Source organism: Pituophis catenifer, unplaced genomic scaffold, assembly GCF_029215685.1.
Source record: "Pituophis catenifer annectens isolate HBS135680 unplaced genomic scaffold, rPitCat1.0.hap2 SCAF_3, whole genome shotgun sequence".
In the NCBI taxonomy this organism is placed as follows: Eukaryota; Metazoa; Chordata; class Lepidosauria; order Squamata; family Colubridae; genus Pituophis; species Pituophis catenifer.
The window spans coordinates 179986998-180004875 of NW_027256883.1; the positions used below are offsets into that span (position 1 = coordinate 179986998).

The 17878-nt window shown below is 38.3% G+C and overlaps 1 protein-coding gene across 1 annotated transcript; it reads right to left on the reverse strand.

The window, feature by feature from the left end:
- Positions 1-772: 772 nt before the first annotated feature.
- On the reverse strand, positions 773-17457 carry PTPN7 (protein tyrosine phosphatase non-receptor type 7). Its single transcript, XM_070939892.1, has 9 exons — positions 17301-17457; positions 11267-11450; positions 9734-9818; positions 8076-8152; positions 7846-7983; positions 6484-6594; positions 5080-5237; positions 4650-4763; positions 773-2624 (listed from the first exon to the last, which is right to left on the reverse strand). Exons 1-9 carry the CDS (start codon positions 17357-17359, stop codon positions 2531-2533), a joined length of 1020 nt encoding a protein of 339 aa, XP_070795993.1. The 5' UTR covers positions 17360-17457; the 3' UTR covers positions 773-2530.
- Between the last annotated feature and the right edge of the window lie 421 nt (positions 17458-17878).

Genomic DNA, 17878 nt, shown 5'->3' on the forward strand with positions numbered 1-17878 from the left:
CAAATTTGTACATGTTCACACCATTAAAATGAATTTATTGCTGTGGCAGAATTTAATCTGAATGAGGTAATTTTGGCTTCTTGAAATGCTTGTTCCAGTATCTTCCTCTTGATCTTCTATCTCCTTCCCCTTTCTCTTCTTGTTTCAGCTTCACTGAATACTTTAACAAAGCATTTATGTATAAACCTTAGCAACTTTATGATATATAAATAATATCTTCTAATACTCTAAGCTGTAGGGTATATAGAAATGCCCTGCTTTTATGCACAATTAGCATGAAATAACCACTGTTTTGGGTAACTGCTCCTAAATTCAAAAATAAGATTAAAAATACATTTCCAAAGGCATATGAATTCTTACTGTCAAAAACACACAGCTTCATTTTAGGATAAGCTTCAGGAAAACACATGCAAATGTGGAAAGAACATATTTCTATCACAATTAACTAAGGTTTCTTTTTTGATTACTCTCCAGTTTGATGAGGTTAGAGGATAATTTCCTTAGTATTTTCTTCAGATAAAGCTTATAGTAGAAATAAAGACAAGTCAGTGACTACATTTTTATGCTTTAAACTGGAATGTTAAAGAGTCATGCATGCAAATTATTTATTATATTGAGGTCACTAGCCTTAGTGAGAAAAGATTAGAAAGAATACAGCACAACTTTATTCTTTTAACAAACATGGTTTACTTTTTTCTACAGTGAGAGAAAACATAATTAAAAAACACAATTCAGAGGTAGAACATTTATTCTGTATGCATAAGCCCTCCAGATATGTCTAGGTTTCACAATGAGTGCAAGTGGTATTATTCTCACATGATATTGCTATGCAAATGAAACAAACTACATACAGTAATGTAATCTGTGACATTTGCATGACAATATGACCTATAATATGTTATTGTGGATTTTACGAGAGACCTGAAAATATGGCTGGGAAAGTTGGTATCCACATTTCAGATAATATCACCAATGTTGACCAAAGTGGATTAGCGCTTTTGCTTATTTTAAGGCAACTTCCTATGTATTTTAGTCCTAATTGGTTAGTTACAGAGCATCTAACTTATACAAAATTGGGGGTGGAAAGAAATATATTACAATATGTTTTCCAATTTTATTTAAGTGTATAAAATATGCTTATTTTATATACTCATCCATTTGAACATAACACTAGCAAGCCAATAATACATTCAGCTAACCTATTGTGTGTTAATGCTTACAGACTGATTGAATATTTTGTAAATTAACCATATATTTTAATGTGATTGCCTCTGCATAGAAGACTCTCATTTAAAGTATCTTGTTTAAATCAGGCTGTATTTCATGACTGAATACAAACCAATTAATTCAATTTATAGGGCTTCTTAACTCCATAGCAACTCTGGACATCATGTATTAATGAAATAATTATAAAAAATTAAAATAAAATCACAAGCATCTGAAGAGAGGAAAATTGTTCATTTTAAATTAATAAAATCCACAGGTCCTGCAACCCAGTCTAACCCAAGGCCTGGGGAAACAGTCAGATTTTAAGGGTTTCTTTCAACTCAGATGGGGTAAGAGCCAAACAAGTCTCAGGGGAAATATTGTTCCAGAGAGTAGGTGCTGTGACCAAGAAGCCATATTTCTTAATTTCATTACATAACACTTCTTAATTGACCTGGAACATACAAGGATAACCAACACACTGAATTGTGATATGATGTCACAACCATCATGTGACACATCTATAATTGCCCATAGTGGTGCATTCTGGACCAGCTGCAGTTTCTGAGTGTTTTTCAGGGCAGCCCTATATAGACTGCATTACAAGAGTCATATGTGAGATGACAGAGTGACTAACTAAACAACTATCTGGTTCAGGTGGGATTATAATTGGCACACAAGATAGATTTGTGCAAAGGCCTTCTTAGCCATAGCTGCTACCTGCTCCTTAAGTAGGAGATGTGAGTTTAAGAATACCTCCATATTGTGTATCAGTTCTGAAGGGAAAACTGCAAGCTTATTCATGACTCAAGATGGATGCCACTGGTCTCAAGCGATCCAAAACCATAACAATTCATCATTGTCAGAATCAAGCTTGAGCCTTTTGCTTCCCATCCAGAATTTCCACAGCCTCCAGACCCTGGGAAAAGACCTTAACAACATAACTTGGCCAGTCCAGGATTGAGGTGTACAGCTCTCTCTCTCTCTCTCTCTCTCTCTCTCTCTCTCTCTCTCTCTCTCTCTCTCTCTCTCTCTCTCTGTGTGTGTGTGTGTGTGTAACACAACAGTATTTTTAATGAACTTGAAATGAATATTATGTTTACAAAACATACACAGGAAGTTCAAAACATTAAAAAATGAAATTAAAACTCTACATCCAGCTAAATTCCTTTTATATAAAACCAACAACCTAATAGTTCTTGTTTGAGCTATGTATTTCAAGTGGCTGACATATAAATACTTTACTATCTTGCTATCACAAAAAGGCTCTCCAAGCAAAATGTCAAGATATAAACAGTTCATCTTGCTACCACAGCATGATGGATTAGTTGTCTGTAAACTCGGAAAGCTGTGAGGCATACATAGCAAGTATATGATGGACAAACTGGTATTGTTCACTGGTTTGTATCATTCCACCTCTGCAAGCAAAGAAAATCTATTTAAATATACAGGCACTGGGAAGGACAATACATTTGTTTTGCAAACAGTGGCAATCTTAGATCATTTACAATTTTTGCAGACCATAGCAGAACAGCTTACAAAGAAGGTTGAGAATTACATATACTTTGCAAAACAATTCAATCACAAATGCATGTTCAAGAAATTGCAAAAAATCTTGTAAAATAAAACATCTACAGTACAGATTAAATAATGAGGATTGAAACTATGACCTTTAAAACTTCTTAAATCAAACTAAAATGGCATTATTAAATACTGGGAAGAGTCATTCAATTAATTGCTGAAAATATTTATCAGGTCAAAATCATATTTCACTCAAAGCTTATTAATATAGCTATGAGTGGCATTTAGATATACAGGTAGCTTTTAATAATCCCTGGAAGAGCAAACTGAAGAGTTGACATGATCCATTTATATTATATTTATATTATATTATATACATCAGGAACTATCTTTAAAAATTTTACCTGATAGACAATATTCCCTGTATTACTTGTAAAGTCATATTGCTCCAGGCTATTAGTAATATTGTGGATAGATGTTGTATTGTTTTTTGCAAGTACTTTATTCATACCAGTGGTGAAATCCAAATTTTTTTACTACCGGTTCTGTGGGTGTGGCTTGGTGGATGTGGTGTGGTGTGGTGTGGCTTGGTGGGCATGGCAGGGGAAGGATACTGCAAAATTCCCATTCCCACCCCACTCTGGGGCCAGCCAGAGGTGGTATTTGCCGGTTCTCTGAATTACTCAAAATTTCCGCTACCGGTTCTCCAGAACTTTCTGGATTTCACCCCTGATTTATACCATAGACTACACTTATTTAGATACTGAAGTTGATAAATAACACAAACACTTGGATCTCTGGCTGTGCTCTTAACATGTCCGGTGGTGGGTTGCCCCCGGTTCGCACCAGTTCTATAGAACCGGTAGTAAAACCGGTGGGAGGCTCCGCCCACCAACCCCGATGTCATCAAAATGCTTCTGCGCACGCACAAGGGAAGCAAGCGTGAGCACGTGGCCCTGCTGCAAACTGGTAGTAAAGGTAAGTAGAACCCACCCCTGCACATGTCCCAATATAGAACTAAAGAGTGCACTGCAGGATCCAATCTGGGTTGGTCGCTGGGACCAAAGGATTTGTCTTCCGAGCTTTCGGATTCATGCTAGAACCCATCTTCAGGGAACTTCTAGAAATTCCTTAAAGATGAGCTCTAGCACGAGTTCAAAAGCTCGGAAGACAAATCCTCTGGTCCTGGTGACCAACCCAGATTGGATCCTACAACATTATCCCGAGACATGTATATTCGCCTTCATTAATAAAGAATGCATTCTTTAATATATTTGATATATAAATATTTGTATACATTTCTTGGCACTATATAGTACATTTTGGTCCATGATGTCCTGAAGCACTGTACAAGTAGCACCAATAATGTATGTCACATTGTCATACATGCTTGTATCACATTTACAGTTATAACATTTTACCACAAGTGTTATATTGAAATAATTTTAACGAGGCTTGGTAGGTTACTTGATTTATCACAAGTCTATATAGAATTGGAGACTAAATCTAATGTAACAATACAGAAATGAGGTTATTACTGGGTATAATTTGGTTGGTGCCTTTGCAGAATAAGACAATTATGTTTCCTATGAACATGCCTGGGATACATGTCTCACCATAAACTGACTTGTTACCAAAGTATTAATGACTGCTGTGATTTTGCTTGAATACTTAACCAACTAATTTAATTACGTTCATATCAAATTATCAGCATTTAGGAAAGTACATTTATCAAGATGCTTCCAGGCAGCTTCAATATACTGTAGAAGATGTAGAAGTTTCAATACATTTAACTTGATTAGAGAATATTGTTAAGTGGATAATATACGTACAAAACAAAAAGACAAGCTAACTAGAGACTCCTTCAGTTTTTCATTAAATAGTCTCAGAATTTGGCCTATATAACCGCTCTTCATCCATACCTGTCTATGCGTAGCTGGCAGACAATTCCCAAAATATCTACTTCTCCTTTGTCCTTTAGTTGCTGGCATCCAATCTGAGTAGCAATAAAGCAGCCTGTCCGTCCAATGCCTGCACTAAATAGAACAACAACTTCATGTCAGATTGCATCTTTGGGGCTATGAAGCAGAAAGGTGTAGAAATATATCTGTCCATCCCCTTCCAATCAAGTAGGTTTGCTGAATTCCATCTCTTATACACTGAAACCTAGAGGTTTCTGGGAAAAACAGTTTGCCAGTTTCACCAGTGTCTATAAGTACAGAATTTTACAGAGAGAAGTATTTGCTAGATCTGTAGCTGCATCCTTTCAGAATGGAGATTTCAAATAGAAGTTCAAAACCAGCATCCTTGGGCATCCATCAATACAATGGAGCTACAAGAAGAATTTCTCACCTACAATGCACAACAATTGGTCCCTTGTTTTGGGCAGCCTTCAGAATTTTCTCCACCTCAAGAATCAAATGCAAGAGCATCTTGGCTGATTCTGGTGTCCTCTGGTCTGGCCAGGATGAGAAAACAATGTGTTTCACAGTGCGACATTCGTCTTTGAACTAAAAATCATGATGAAATACAAGATAGCATTACTTTTACTCTTTCAAGTATTCACATATATGTGGTTGCATCTATCCAAGAGAGAAAGTATCAAGGTGCTTATTGGAATTCCAAAACTTATAGCTATACAAATATCTTTAAGGAGACAAAAGTCCTGAGGAGAAAACACCTCCCTTCCTCACAATAGCCTTATGACAACTAAGTGAGACAATGAAATGCTCAATGAAATGGTCATTAATAATTATAGATAGAATAAAAATTAAGTGGGATATTAAATGAAAGGGAATATTTTGTCTACATATAGAAAATAAAATAGAAATAATCCAGATAAAGTTTTGTGCCCAGTCCATTCATATACACTAATAAGTATCAGAAATGAATTTTTTATATAGCCAAAATGGTACTATCATTTTGGTACCATATACATACATGTATATATGTACATATACATATACATATGTACATATGTATATGTACATATACATACACATACACATACATATACATACATACATACATACATATATATATATTTGTTTTCTTTCCTTTTCGTAGGCTTTATGTGTATTTCTCTTTAGCCATACACATATACACACACATAAAGGGATGTGGTGGCTCAGTGGCTAAGATGCTGAGCTTATCGATCAAAAGTTCACAGTTCAGCGGTTCAAATCCCGAGTGCCGCGTAACGGGGTGAGCTCCCGTTACTTGTCCCAGCTTCTGCCAACCTAGCAGTTCAAAAGCACATAAAAAATGCAAGTAGAAAAATAGGGACCACCTTTGGTGGGAAGATAACAGCGTTCCGTGCGCCTTTGGCATTTAGTCATGCCGGCCACATGACCACTGAGACATCTTCGGACAGCACTGGCTCTTCAGCTTTGAAACAGAGATGAGCACTGGCCCTAGAGTTGGGAATGACTAGCACATATGTGCGAGGGGAACCTTTACCTTTACCTTATATACACATACATACATACACATACACATACACATACACATACACATACACATACATATAATAAATATATAATAAAAAATATAATAAAAGTAACAAAGCCCAAAGCAAGAATCATGAAAAACAATTCAAAATAAATAGTTCATTAAGAAAAACAAAATGTATAGCAGTTTAACTTAAGGGGCAGGTTTTGACAGTACTTGCACAGTTCACCCTTGGAGGGAAGGGTGAACTGTGCAGGGAAATCATCTTGCCAGAGCTCTTGTCTTCCTCAATAAAAAAAATTATACCTGCAGGGAAAAGCTACGAATGGTGTAGTCATCACATTCCCAAATGTCTTGGACTTGAATTCTAAATGGTCCATAGGATGCTTCTCTTTCAGTCCAGTAACAGATACATTTCTGAAATTATAAAGGTAGGGATCCTCATCCATAAAGATGTCAACCAAGTGGCTAACTGTAAATCCCCAAAGAAAAGTGGAAATTAGACCTAACATTCACAGACCTATTCCCCCATAGCAAATGGGCTGCAGGAGTGGTTCTACAAAGCAAACAATACCAAGCTCGCTGAGGCTCAAAAACCCCACATGTGAGTTTTTAATGCATTTTCTAAAGCTTCCTTATGGAAAGAAAAGGCTTAGGAAAATCTTAGACTTAAAAAATACCCTTGAGATGTAGCTATTAATACTCCCTTGCCACCACATTTGTATTCATTAGGTCTGCAGAGATTTGTGCTGGCTAACAAAGCTTCCAGATATAATAAGGCGACAATCTCTGCACCTTTGCCAGATGATAAACTCCTTTGTGGTTTTTTTATTTCTAAACAAGAGCACATGCAGGGCCCTTTTTTAGCAATATGTTAAACAATAAGCAATAGGTTTAGCAATAAGCAACCTTCCTGCACATCAGTAGGTGATACCAAAACTCCTTCCCAAAGTCTCACCCAACAACTTTCAAAACTTCATGCAGAGGTATCATCCATCTGCAAAGGAGAAACCACTATAAAATGCCCTTAGTGCTTTGTAGCAGTTCTGCTCTAGAAGTCATTGGTTGAAACTAAGAGAAAGCAAAGCACCAGGAACTGGGGGGGGGGGGGATTAGTAGGAAAGCAGCTTCAAAATATGACCAAAATATGACTTTGAAATGGCAGCTTATCTGTGAGGGTTTGCAAAGAGTGGAGCTTTAGAGCGGCAGAAGGACTGCTTTATAAGCTCATAGGCCAGAAGGGGACATTTAGTGAGGCAAATTTGGCCTGAAACTGGAATGTTAGGATCTCTGAGTTAAAAGACAGTGCATAAGCATTTCATTCAATTCATTTAAATTCGTAAAGATAGCCTCATTACTCCATGAGAAGAAAATAATCCAGAATGTCACAAATCTTGAAACTGAAATCTTGCAGAAAATATAATAGCATTATGTGTTCCTCTAGAATAGCCACAGTATGCCACAATTTTACTATGGCTATAGGTGGCTATCCTTTATTAGGTTTCTGAATATTTTGCTGACTTACGTATGACTATGTACAGATGTTATACTATAGCAACGGCATTGATCTCCAGAAATCTCTTCCAAAGGACACAGAACCCAAGATAAACACAGGAAACTTTGAACCTTCTCATTAATCAGATTTGATATACATCTCTACAACAATACCTCTTTCCTTTCTTTGAGTTTGGTGAGCATAACTATGAGTGGAGTTTCTTCTTGCCACACCATTGTCCAGAAGTCATTGACTGTATTTAGCATGGGTCCCTGTGTGGCAATATAGGCCTTCTTCTGGCTAGCATAACCCTAGACAATGGGAAAGAAATAACAACTATGAACAAGAGCCACCGGAGCCACCAGCTTTGTTATTCTCACCTCTAGATAATTCTCTGGCTCACCCGGATGTAATTTGCATTTATGTAAGACTCCTCTTCTTGGCTGTTAACTCTCTTGAGACAGACACGGCTCTGGGGATCTAGAGGAACATTTTAGTCAGATGAGATAGCTAAAGGCTTAATATAGCATTTACTATCAGTTGGGCCAAACTATTCCACAGAAAAGTGGTTTTGAAATCTTTCTGGTTTCCTATCAGTTTGGTTTGGGGCTCTTATTTCACCCACTTTTCATTATAAATATACAGTTATAATCTCAAAATAGGAGTATAAAAGGGATTATATTTTAAAACAAGGATGACAAAAATAAAAAGTCCAGTAGCTAAATGCCTGGCTTTTCCCCTGTGCCTTGAGTTTCTATAGTTCCCCTCAGAAGTAAACAAATATATTATTTTATTTCTCCTAAATCTGGAGGAATGTGCATCCCACAACAAAGTGGCCCAACTGGGAATTTTATTCATCTTATTTCACATTAAATTATATTCTCCTTTACAGTCTTGTGCAAGAATAATAGCATCAGCAAGAAATTCTTACGTATGTGTAGGAATTTTTGCATTTTATCACATCACAGCTTTAAAAGTAGTCTTCCCCAACGATCCTGGTAACTTGGACTTTACTTCACATAATTTCCACCCAGCCAAGCCTGGAGATAATGGGAGCAGAAGCTCAAAATTTTTAGAGTGGATTGGCTGTTCTACAATTTACAACAGTTTCAGCATTCGGTGCTTCTCAGAGCAATAAATAATTTTTTATTCCCTGTAACTGAAAGGAAAGAAGCTACAACATGGTCAAAAATAGTACACAAGGCTCAAAAATATCTGAATATGAAAGATATTGTTTTATTATACCTATATTTCAATTTTTACCATTCTATTGAAGAATTCAAGGCATCCTTTTCTTTCCTTTTTTTCACTGAGATATCCCACTAGAGAGAAATTGTGCTTCCAATTTCCAATGAAATGTTTATTGCACAATCATTCTGTCTCATTCATGGAATTCTACTGGAGCCCTTGAATATATCGTCTTCTATTACTTAGCACCTTTCCATGTTTCCACAACATTTCTTTGATATTTTGTACCCAAGGAATGGATGATACAGTTAACTGGTAGCTCTAGGAGCCCTCCATCCAGAAGTACCCTTTGTAACTATTTCATGTTCTATAGTGATGTTTCATGCGTGGCAAATTTCTCCAGTTCAGTACTCTACATTCCATTTGTCCAACCAAGGATTCTTCAGAACTGTTTGGACTAACATTCCAAACTTCCCACCCAGTATGATATATTGACCCCCTCAGAGATCTCCAAATGCCTATCCTGCTGAAGATATGCTTTTTGTCATTTTATTCAGTGGATTGAAAACTATTTTCTGAAATCTAAAATAGGAATTTTATCACCTGGTATAGAAACATTGGCTGACATGAAACATTGGCTAATATCAGCTATATTCCCTGCTGATATTAATGACATCTTCAGACTCTGAGCCATGCAACCTCAACACACTTGACAGGCGATCCTACTGAAAACAGGGATCTGCCAGTGTTATAGAAACCACACTCTGCAGTACGTTATGCAATATAAATCTGGAGCCAAAACTCAACATTCTTTGTTTTTCTTTCCCAATCCCAGTTTCTTCCTGTTTAAATATGATTGCAAAGTAAACATACTTGGTAGAATGGATTTATATCTATCCTTCGCTGCCCGGCCAAGAATGTTGAGTTCTTCTGGAGTGATGAAGTTTGAGGGGATTTTCTGTTAAGGAGGAATTGCTGAATTAATTTCCCTTTTGAATGGTACCCAGAGAATTGGAAACAATATCATCAGTGTCTTTTATCTTGTCAAGTATGCAATTTCCCAATCCCGCCTTCCCAACAAGGAGAGCTCAGCAGAAAGGAGGTGGGGAAAAATTTATAACTCTGAATTACATTTCAGCTCTGCTCAGATGCTGCTGTCTAAGAACCACAACCAACCGGATCCTATACTAATTCAGCCTCAGTTTAAATCAGGACAGTGATATTCAAAGTCAAACTTGGCATCTGAATGGCATGCCAGAGTTCCACTGGAAAAAGTAGGTAGGCACCAAAAGAAACCTGCTCAGATTCTCAGCCCAGATAGCAATTTTTACTGTCTACTTTAAGCAGCTGATTCTCCTCTGTGATTTTTTTTATATCCATTGCAGTTCAATCCAGTATTTCCTTTTCCTACAATTCCCTCATCTTAAAGACACTTTGCTTTATATTACTTAAGCTTGGTACTAAGTGGTAATTGGTTTTTAACATAATCAGTATTCCTGCCCTGGGAAACTATCTGCCCTACATGCATTACTTGATGTTCAAACCACATGTCGAGGGCACAGCAGAGCATAGTTGCTGTGTGTGTGTGTGTGTGTGTGTGTGAGAGAGAGAGAGAGAGAGAGAGAGGGAGGGAGAGAGGGAGGGAGGGAGGGAGGGAGGGAGGGAGGGAGAAAGAGGGGTCAGAATGACAAAAGCAGCATTGCACCATTATGCTGCAAGTTCTGCCCATTTTGTATGTGCAACAGGACTGCACACATGCTCTCAAGGTGCTTTAATTATTTTGACAAAAGCAGGACACTTCTGCAGCTGCCTGAGAGAGATCTACAGGTCTCATACCTCTCTACCAGCTATCTCTAGCCTAGGAAAAAGGCTATTTCATCCTGTCACTCATCCACCGACCGATATGCTCCCACAGAGAGGGCCTCTTCAGGGTGCCGTCAGCCAAACAATGTCGACTGGTGACTCCCAGGGGGAGAGCCTTCTCTGTGGGGGCTCCTGCCCTATGGACCAAATTGCCCCCAGATATACAAAGGATCCCCGACCTCCGTGCCTTCCGTCGTGCGCTGAAGACCCTGTTATTCCAACAAGCTGGTCTGATGGGACAATAATTTTAATCGGGTTTTAAATATGGGTTTTTAATATGATTTTATAAGGGTTTTAGAATGGGAATTTTAAATTCGGCCAAAATTGAATTATTTTAATATGGTTTTTAAATTTGTCTTGTATATTGTTTTATTATGGTTGTTCACTGCCCTGAGTCCTTCGGGACAAGGGTGGTATAAAAATATAATAAAATAAATAAATAAATAATACTGGGAATGACATGGGGGAGCAGGAATTGAGGTACTGGAGGAGCTTAAACTGGAATCCAATCAGGCAGTTGGTAGGCAGTTTTGAGAATCTCACCGCAAATTCCTCTTGAAGCTCTTCCAGATTGCAGCTCCATTCCTGGAGCATCTTCTGTGTTAGAACATGACTGGCAGTGTTCAAAAACTGTACTGTGACATCTCTAGGAGTGGAGATTTGCACAATGGGTTCAGTGTTGCTCAGAGAACTCATGTCCAACACCAATGACACATTGGAGCCCCTTCTGCAAGACAAAAAAGCCTGAAGTTACAAATCATCAAACTAGAGAAAGCAGCCTATGCTATAAGAGTAGAGTGCCTCTGTTGACAAAATGAGGTTGTTATGCTGAATATCACAAAAATATTGTTATCAAAATAATTTGGCCTGAATCAATATTCAGCCCTATCTCTATTAACCACACCCATTTATTTTCCTCCTAAACCAGGAAGAAAGTATTCCAGTATGAGAAGCACTGCCCCCACATCCCTTACCATGACTCAGCAATAGGGCAGATTAGGGTTGCTGCCTGCATACATTGTAATGACAGGTAGTTTCAGAGCAACAGTTGGCAGAAACCCTGCCATCTTTTCCCTTCCCATCCTACATCACCTATCAATTGGAAAGCAAACTCCAGTTGCCACCACAGGACTTCTGCTCTGGCTGGCCTTAGTGCTTTGCCAGAAGAGCCATTTCAAGTCTTTCTGCAAATATATATATATTTGCATCAAGCTTCTGATTTGCATGATGCAGGGTACTCAGCAACTCAAACTGCAGTGGCTTAATCCTGGCCTGGTTATTGAAAATTATGCAATGGCTTCACTATTGCCCACTTTGTGTTTGTGCAGTAACAAAATGAGTTGTCTGACTTTCAGATAAATAAATTATTTGCAGAAGGTGTGTGTTGAAACACATCTTCTGGTCTTTCTGTGCCAATTCTGGGAGATGCAGTTACCTTAAGATGCCTTTGATTCCTTTGATTTCTCTTATCTTGTTGAATCTCCACTACATAAGACTCTCTCTTCTGAACAATAGAACCTGGAATCTAATTCATTCATCTACCCTCAGAGATGAGAGAGAAATTCTACCTTGGTCATATTGCTACTTTAGTGATATTGCAATGATCCTAAGCAAGAATGTCATTCCTTTGGAATCTCAGGAGGAGGGGCAACAACCTTGAGGCAGCAAAAGGAACCCCCATCATTACTGTTTCCTCAAGTGAAGTAATGCAATGTGTGTATCAGTACCATCTAGGAGAGCTTTTTTTTTTTTTGGTGTCATTTTCACTGTCTGGATTATTTTTAATTCTGGACCATCAAGCTGGAATAAGTAGGACTAGAATGATGTCCTCAAAGCCCCATTTGTGTTTAAATTCCTTGCTTGATTTGCAAAAGAGGCAAGGTCAATCCCATGTCATGCAAATGAAGAGTTTACCCTGGCAATAATTCTAGCAGAGAACGAATCCTCCAAGTCTAATATTTCTGGATACTGGTTGTTTTTTGTGGCTTTTAAATAATAATAATCCTCCACAAATGAAACATTTTATCTCAAAGATCTTTATCTTTCAAGATAATTCAGAATTTCATGCAGAAGCATAGGTTCTGTTCCACTGTTATGCTGGAGGAGCTGATATTGTGGACTGCTATTAACTGCTCGGTCCACATCTTCAAGCCTGGACAATATATAACAGATTAAATATGTGCTTTTGATGTGCCAGATAATGACATGGTTACAGTTCTGATTTAATATATGCTGCATCAGCCACTACACGGTCACCAAAAGATGTGTCTTTGATATCAGTCTTGGCATTGTTTTTGCTATTTGTTGAGGAAGAACATCTATATACTACGGTACTAACTCTCTCATATCTGTTTGATTGTTTGTAATCTTCAATTGGGCAAACAGTGCATCATAAGGTAAAAACTATTGAATCAACATAGCTCAAATGAGCTAATTTAGAATCCATCCAAAAGCCAGGACCCATGACTACCATGGGATTGAAATTTGGTAGTGTTTTAGCCATTTTAGTGCTGCTGCACTGCTTCTCTGCCACACTCAGCCACAATCATATGATTGTCATTTTCAATGCTCTCTGGCAGCTTCTAACAAGGAAAGTCAGAAGTAAATTGGAAATCACTCTATCTCCCACTGCTTTTTTGCTCCCCTTTCTCTGTTTTTGGTAAGCAATTATCTCTGAAATGATGATCCAACAGGTCATAGGTTGCCTAAGTACAATTATACTAACATGCAGCAAACGGTTCAATTTATTTAGCGTATCTGATATTCTGAATATAATGACCCCACAGATAATACGTTTATATCTTTTTCTCTACTGACTAGGTCTTGCTTTACTGCACACGCTTTTGCAAAATGATTTTTGCCAGAATATCTCTTAACGTATGTTGCTAAAAATTTCTTGGGGCATGAACTTTTCCCCAATATTTGCATGTAAACCGTCACTTTTACTGGATATCTATTGGCTGTTGAATTAGCTAGAACATCTGCAGATTTCTTCAGCCTAGAAACTACCTGCTCCAAAGCTATGCTAACCTGCATAGTTAGTTAGACTTGCATAGTTAGAGGCCTTCACTCCTGGAGGCCTTCAATATTTCCAGGGTTATGTCATGTTCTCTCAACAGCCTTCTTCCAGGGTGGCTGAATATATAAAGAATACTCAATCCTGTCCTTTATAAGTGACTCAGAGAGTTCTACAAATACACACACTTAAGTCTTTTTAACTTCAAAACATTGATTAAATATGCAAACAAGATGACGCTCTCCTATACTCTTTGAGCTGTGGTAAAAAGAAAAGAAAAGAAAAGAAAAGCATGTCTCTCCAATTAATGTTCTTCACAGGAGCAAAATATGCAGCAAACATTTCTATTTTGATTTGAAAGTTTATTTATTTGCCTCCAGTGTGTAAATGGAAACATGTTTTAAAGCTTCTGTCCCTCTTTGCTGGCAAAACTGCAAGAAGACAGAAGTTATTCTTCAGACCTGCTAGTAATTGGATGCATCTATACAGTAATGCCTAAAGCCATTTGTGCAAATTCTCTGCAATAATGCCTGCTATTAGGAGGACAGTGGTGCTCAGAGATGAGGCCAGTGAGAATTCTCTTGTTATGAGATGTCTTAAACTGGTGGCTCACCTTAAAAGCAAAGTCATTTGGTCTTTGATTTGTATCTCACTGGGAAGACCAACCTTCTGGCAGATCTAAAATCAATCTTCCAGAAAGTCAGTATCCTACAGCAGGGATGGGTTCTACTTACCTTTACTACCAGTTCAGGGCCACACGCACAGAAGCATCCTGATGACGTCGGGGTCAGTGGGCAGAGCCTCCCACCGGTTTTACTACCGGTTCTATAGAACCAGTCCGAACCAGGGACAACCCACCACTGTTCTACAGTATGTCAGAACAACCTTTCTCAGTGACAGTCAAGTATCTGGTGCATCTGGCAACTATACAAAAATGGCCAAAGAGACTCAAGAGTTCACCAATCGGACAGTAGCAGGGAGACTTGCAATAACCAAGCATAGTCTAGTAAATCATTAAAACCTCCAAGGCAGTGGTGAAATCCAATTTTTTTTACTACCGGTTCTGTGGGCGTGGCTTGGTGGGCGTGACAGGGGAAGGATACTGCAAAATCTCCATTCCCACCCCACTCTGGGACCAGCCAGAGGTGGTATTTGCCGGTTCTCCAAACTTCTCAAAATTTCCGCTACAGGTTCTCTGAACTACTCAAAATTTCCACTACCAGTTGTCCAGAACCTGTTGGATTTCACCCCTGCTCCAAGGGTTTCTTCCTCACTCAAACCTAGAATGTCTGCATGGGAGGTCTTACATTAGCAAAGGATGGAAAAAATTACTTTAAACAAAAAGATGCAGTTTTGACATTTTATGAACATTAAGAGTGGAGGTTAAATGCAATACCATAAGGAGGGCATTGCACAGATAGGAGCCACGAAAGAGAAGGTCTTCTCCCACTTATCAGACAGACCTTGTGGCAGCAGAAGCATTTTGAAAAGACTTCTGCTGCTGATTGAAATAACTAGTCCTGTTCATCATAACAGATCCTAAGGCAGGGGTCTCCAAACCTGGCACCTTTAAGACTTGTGGATGTCAACTCCCAGAGTTCCTCAGCCAGCTTTGCAGCCACCTTAGGACCCCTGTCCTAAGGTGATTAGTATTTTAATTGTCAACACCAACTTAAAATATATCCAGATTTTTCAGTATACAGGCATCATATAATTCCCATAGTTAACAATACAATAGTACATTTTTTACACCAGCTGCAATTTCTGGACAATTTTCCAGGGAGCCTCTGTAGAAAGTGTAGTTAAGTAGCCAAGGCATGGATATCTGCTAAAAGGTCTGCTCAGGAATTTTATTTTATTTTTTATTTATTTATTAGATTTTTTTTTCTATGTCCTTTATTATGTTTTATAAGAAACTCAAGGTGATCATACATAATTCCTTCCTCCTTCTATTTTCCACATATCAACAGGCCTGTGAAGTGGGTTGGGCTGAGAAAGAGTGGCAGGCCCAAAGTCACTCAGCTGGCTTTCTTAAAGTGGGGCTAGAAAAACTCATAGTCTCCTGGTTTTTACTCCAGCATCTTAACCACTACACAAAACTGGTTTAGCAGCACATCAGTCACAGTTGTGCTAACATGCTCTGAACCGCAAATACAGTAATAGTTAGGCAGTCAAAGAAAACTCTCAAATCTTGAATCTGCTGTGTCTGAGGAGTACAGTCCTATCCAGAATAGGCTTCACTTCTGTTCGCCAAAGATTTTTCTCCTTACCAATAGCTTCTCACTTCTAGCATATCTGGATGTAATTTTAGCTTCTACTCACTCATTCAACTTAATAACACATTAGTTAACATTCAAAGATTATAGTTGCTTCCTTATTAGAACTGGGTGTCGTCAACACCCAAATATTCGTGCTTTTGTTGAATTATCTCCTTTAGAATTATTAGCTCCCCCACCTAATCAGATGGGTTGCCAGGAATGAAGTTTCAACTACTGCCTTTATTAATGATCAACAATATTTTATCTAATATTTAATGGAACATTGTCATTGACTTCACTGGGAAGAAGAGAAGCTAAATCAATCACAGCACTGAAGAAATACTTAAATACGCAGCAGGTCCCCAGGACTTTGACTACAGAGGTATTAGGAGCACAGATCTGAAGAACCCATGTCAAGCCACTTTATGCCAACACAGTGATAAATTAAAATAAAGCAAAACAAAACTCTACCTCACCACAAATAGAAGTACATACTGTTGAATGCCACCTGGTCTTGATTAAACTGCTTATGGAAACTGGTTTTAATATGCTAATTTACATTCATGTGTAAACTAGCCACTACAGCTGGCATGCTTAGTAGCATGTATGAAACTAGCTAACTGAGACCTATTCAACAAACCATAGTGAAGCTTATGGTTTGTTAGCATAACTTTGTGCTTTGTGAATGAACTCTATAACAGTCTTCTTCCCTAAATGTTCAGGTAGTTCTCGACTTGTAAGTATTGGTCGTAGGTTGTGATAGTCATAAAGCAGGTCACCATTTGACTAAATCAGACACATGACCTTTTTTTCAGCAGTCATTAAGTGAGCACTGTGGTTGTAAAGTAAACACTATAGTCATTAAGCAAACCCATTGTTCACTATAGGGCCAGTTTTGACGGAAACCAAAAGTAAATGCCGGTTCCCATCAAACATATCATAATGCAGGCTAGTTGCCAGGTGCCCAAAATGTGGTCATGTGACTGTGATGGGGAAACGTGGATGTTGGAATTTCAAAACTGGGTTGTAAGTCCCATTTTCAGGCTCCATTGTAACTTTGGTCGCTAAGTGACTGGTCTTAAATTGAGGACTACCTTCATCCATTTTAATTTATTTAATCAGTATTCCCAGCTTTATGCTTTCTATTACAATTCCTATAATTCCCAGCTATTATAACCAGATTCAGCAAAACTATGCAGAGTGTCGGAGAACTTTAATTTTGTCTAATAGAACCAGCAGAGTACTTAACTTGCATCTAGAATCTCAGAGTCTATGCATGGAACTTGGAGTACTACTGACTCACCGATCTTGCAGGCGCACATGTTTCTTAACTTCCTGATTGCTGTGGGTAGCCTTTTCCATTCTCAGTCTTGTTTGCTTTCTGCAGCATGCAGAAACTATGATTTCTCAGACATGCTGAATAACCCAGGACTGGGCTCTGCTAGCAAGGATTCGTTGAACTTAGGTAAGAGAGGCCAGGAAGCACAGGAAGAATGCAGCTCAATGAATCCATGTCCCCGGGAAAGCACCTAGAAAACATTCAAGAAAATTGATCATTACTAAGAACTTCACCGTCTTTCTATCATCCGATGCCCAAACCCCAGGTACAGCAAGCCCCATTTAAATCAGACACATCAGAGCCTTGTTCAGAAGATGCCAGTTAGGTTATTGTTCTTGAAAAAATGATTAAAAAGCCAAAAGGAGAGAAAAAATTGCAACTCAGCCCAACAAACTTGATTGGGGAAAATCAAAAGCCCACTGAATAAAATGGGTACTCCTTGTTTGAGGCTATTGCAGATTCAGTGAACAGAAGAGACCCTTCACTGATTCTTTGCTCCAGATATAAGAAGGCTGGGGGAATACTACGCAGTTTGTTCTTTG

Coding starts and splice junctions, on each gene's coding strand:
- PTPN7 (XM_070939892.1), bottom strand. CDS start 17,359: ATGGAAAAGGCTACCCACAGCAATCAGGAAGTTAAGAAACATGTGCGC. Junction 8,153..9,733: donor ATATAAATCCATTCTACCAA/GTATGTTTACTT, acceptor ATGTTCCTCTAG/ATCCCCAGAGCCGTGTCTGT. Junction 6,595..7,845: donor AACTCAAAGAAAGGAAAGAG/GTATTGTTGTAG, acceptor TTATAATTTCAG/AAATGTATCTGTTACTGGAC.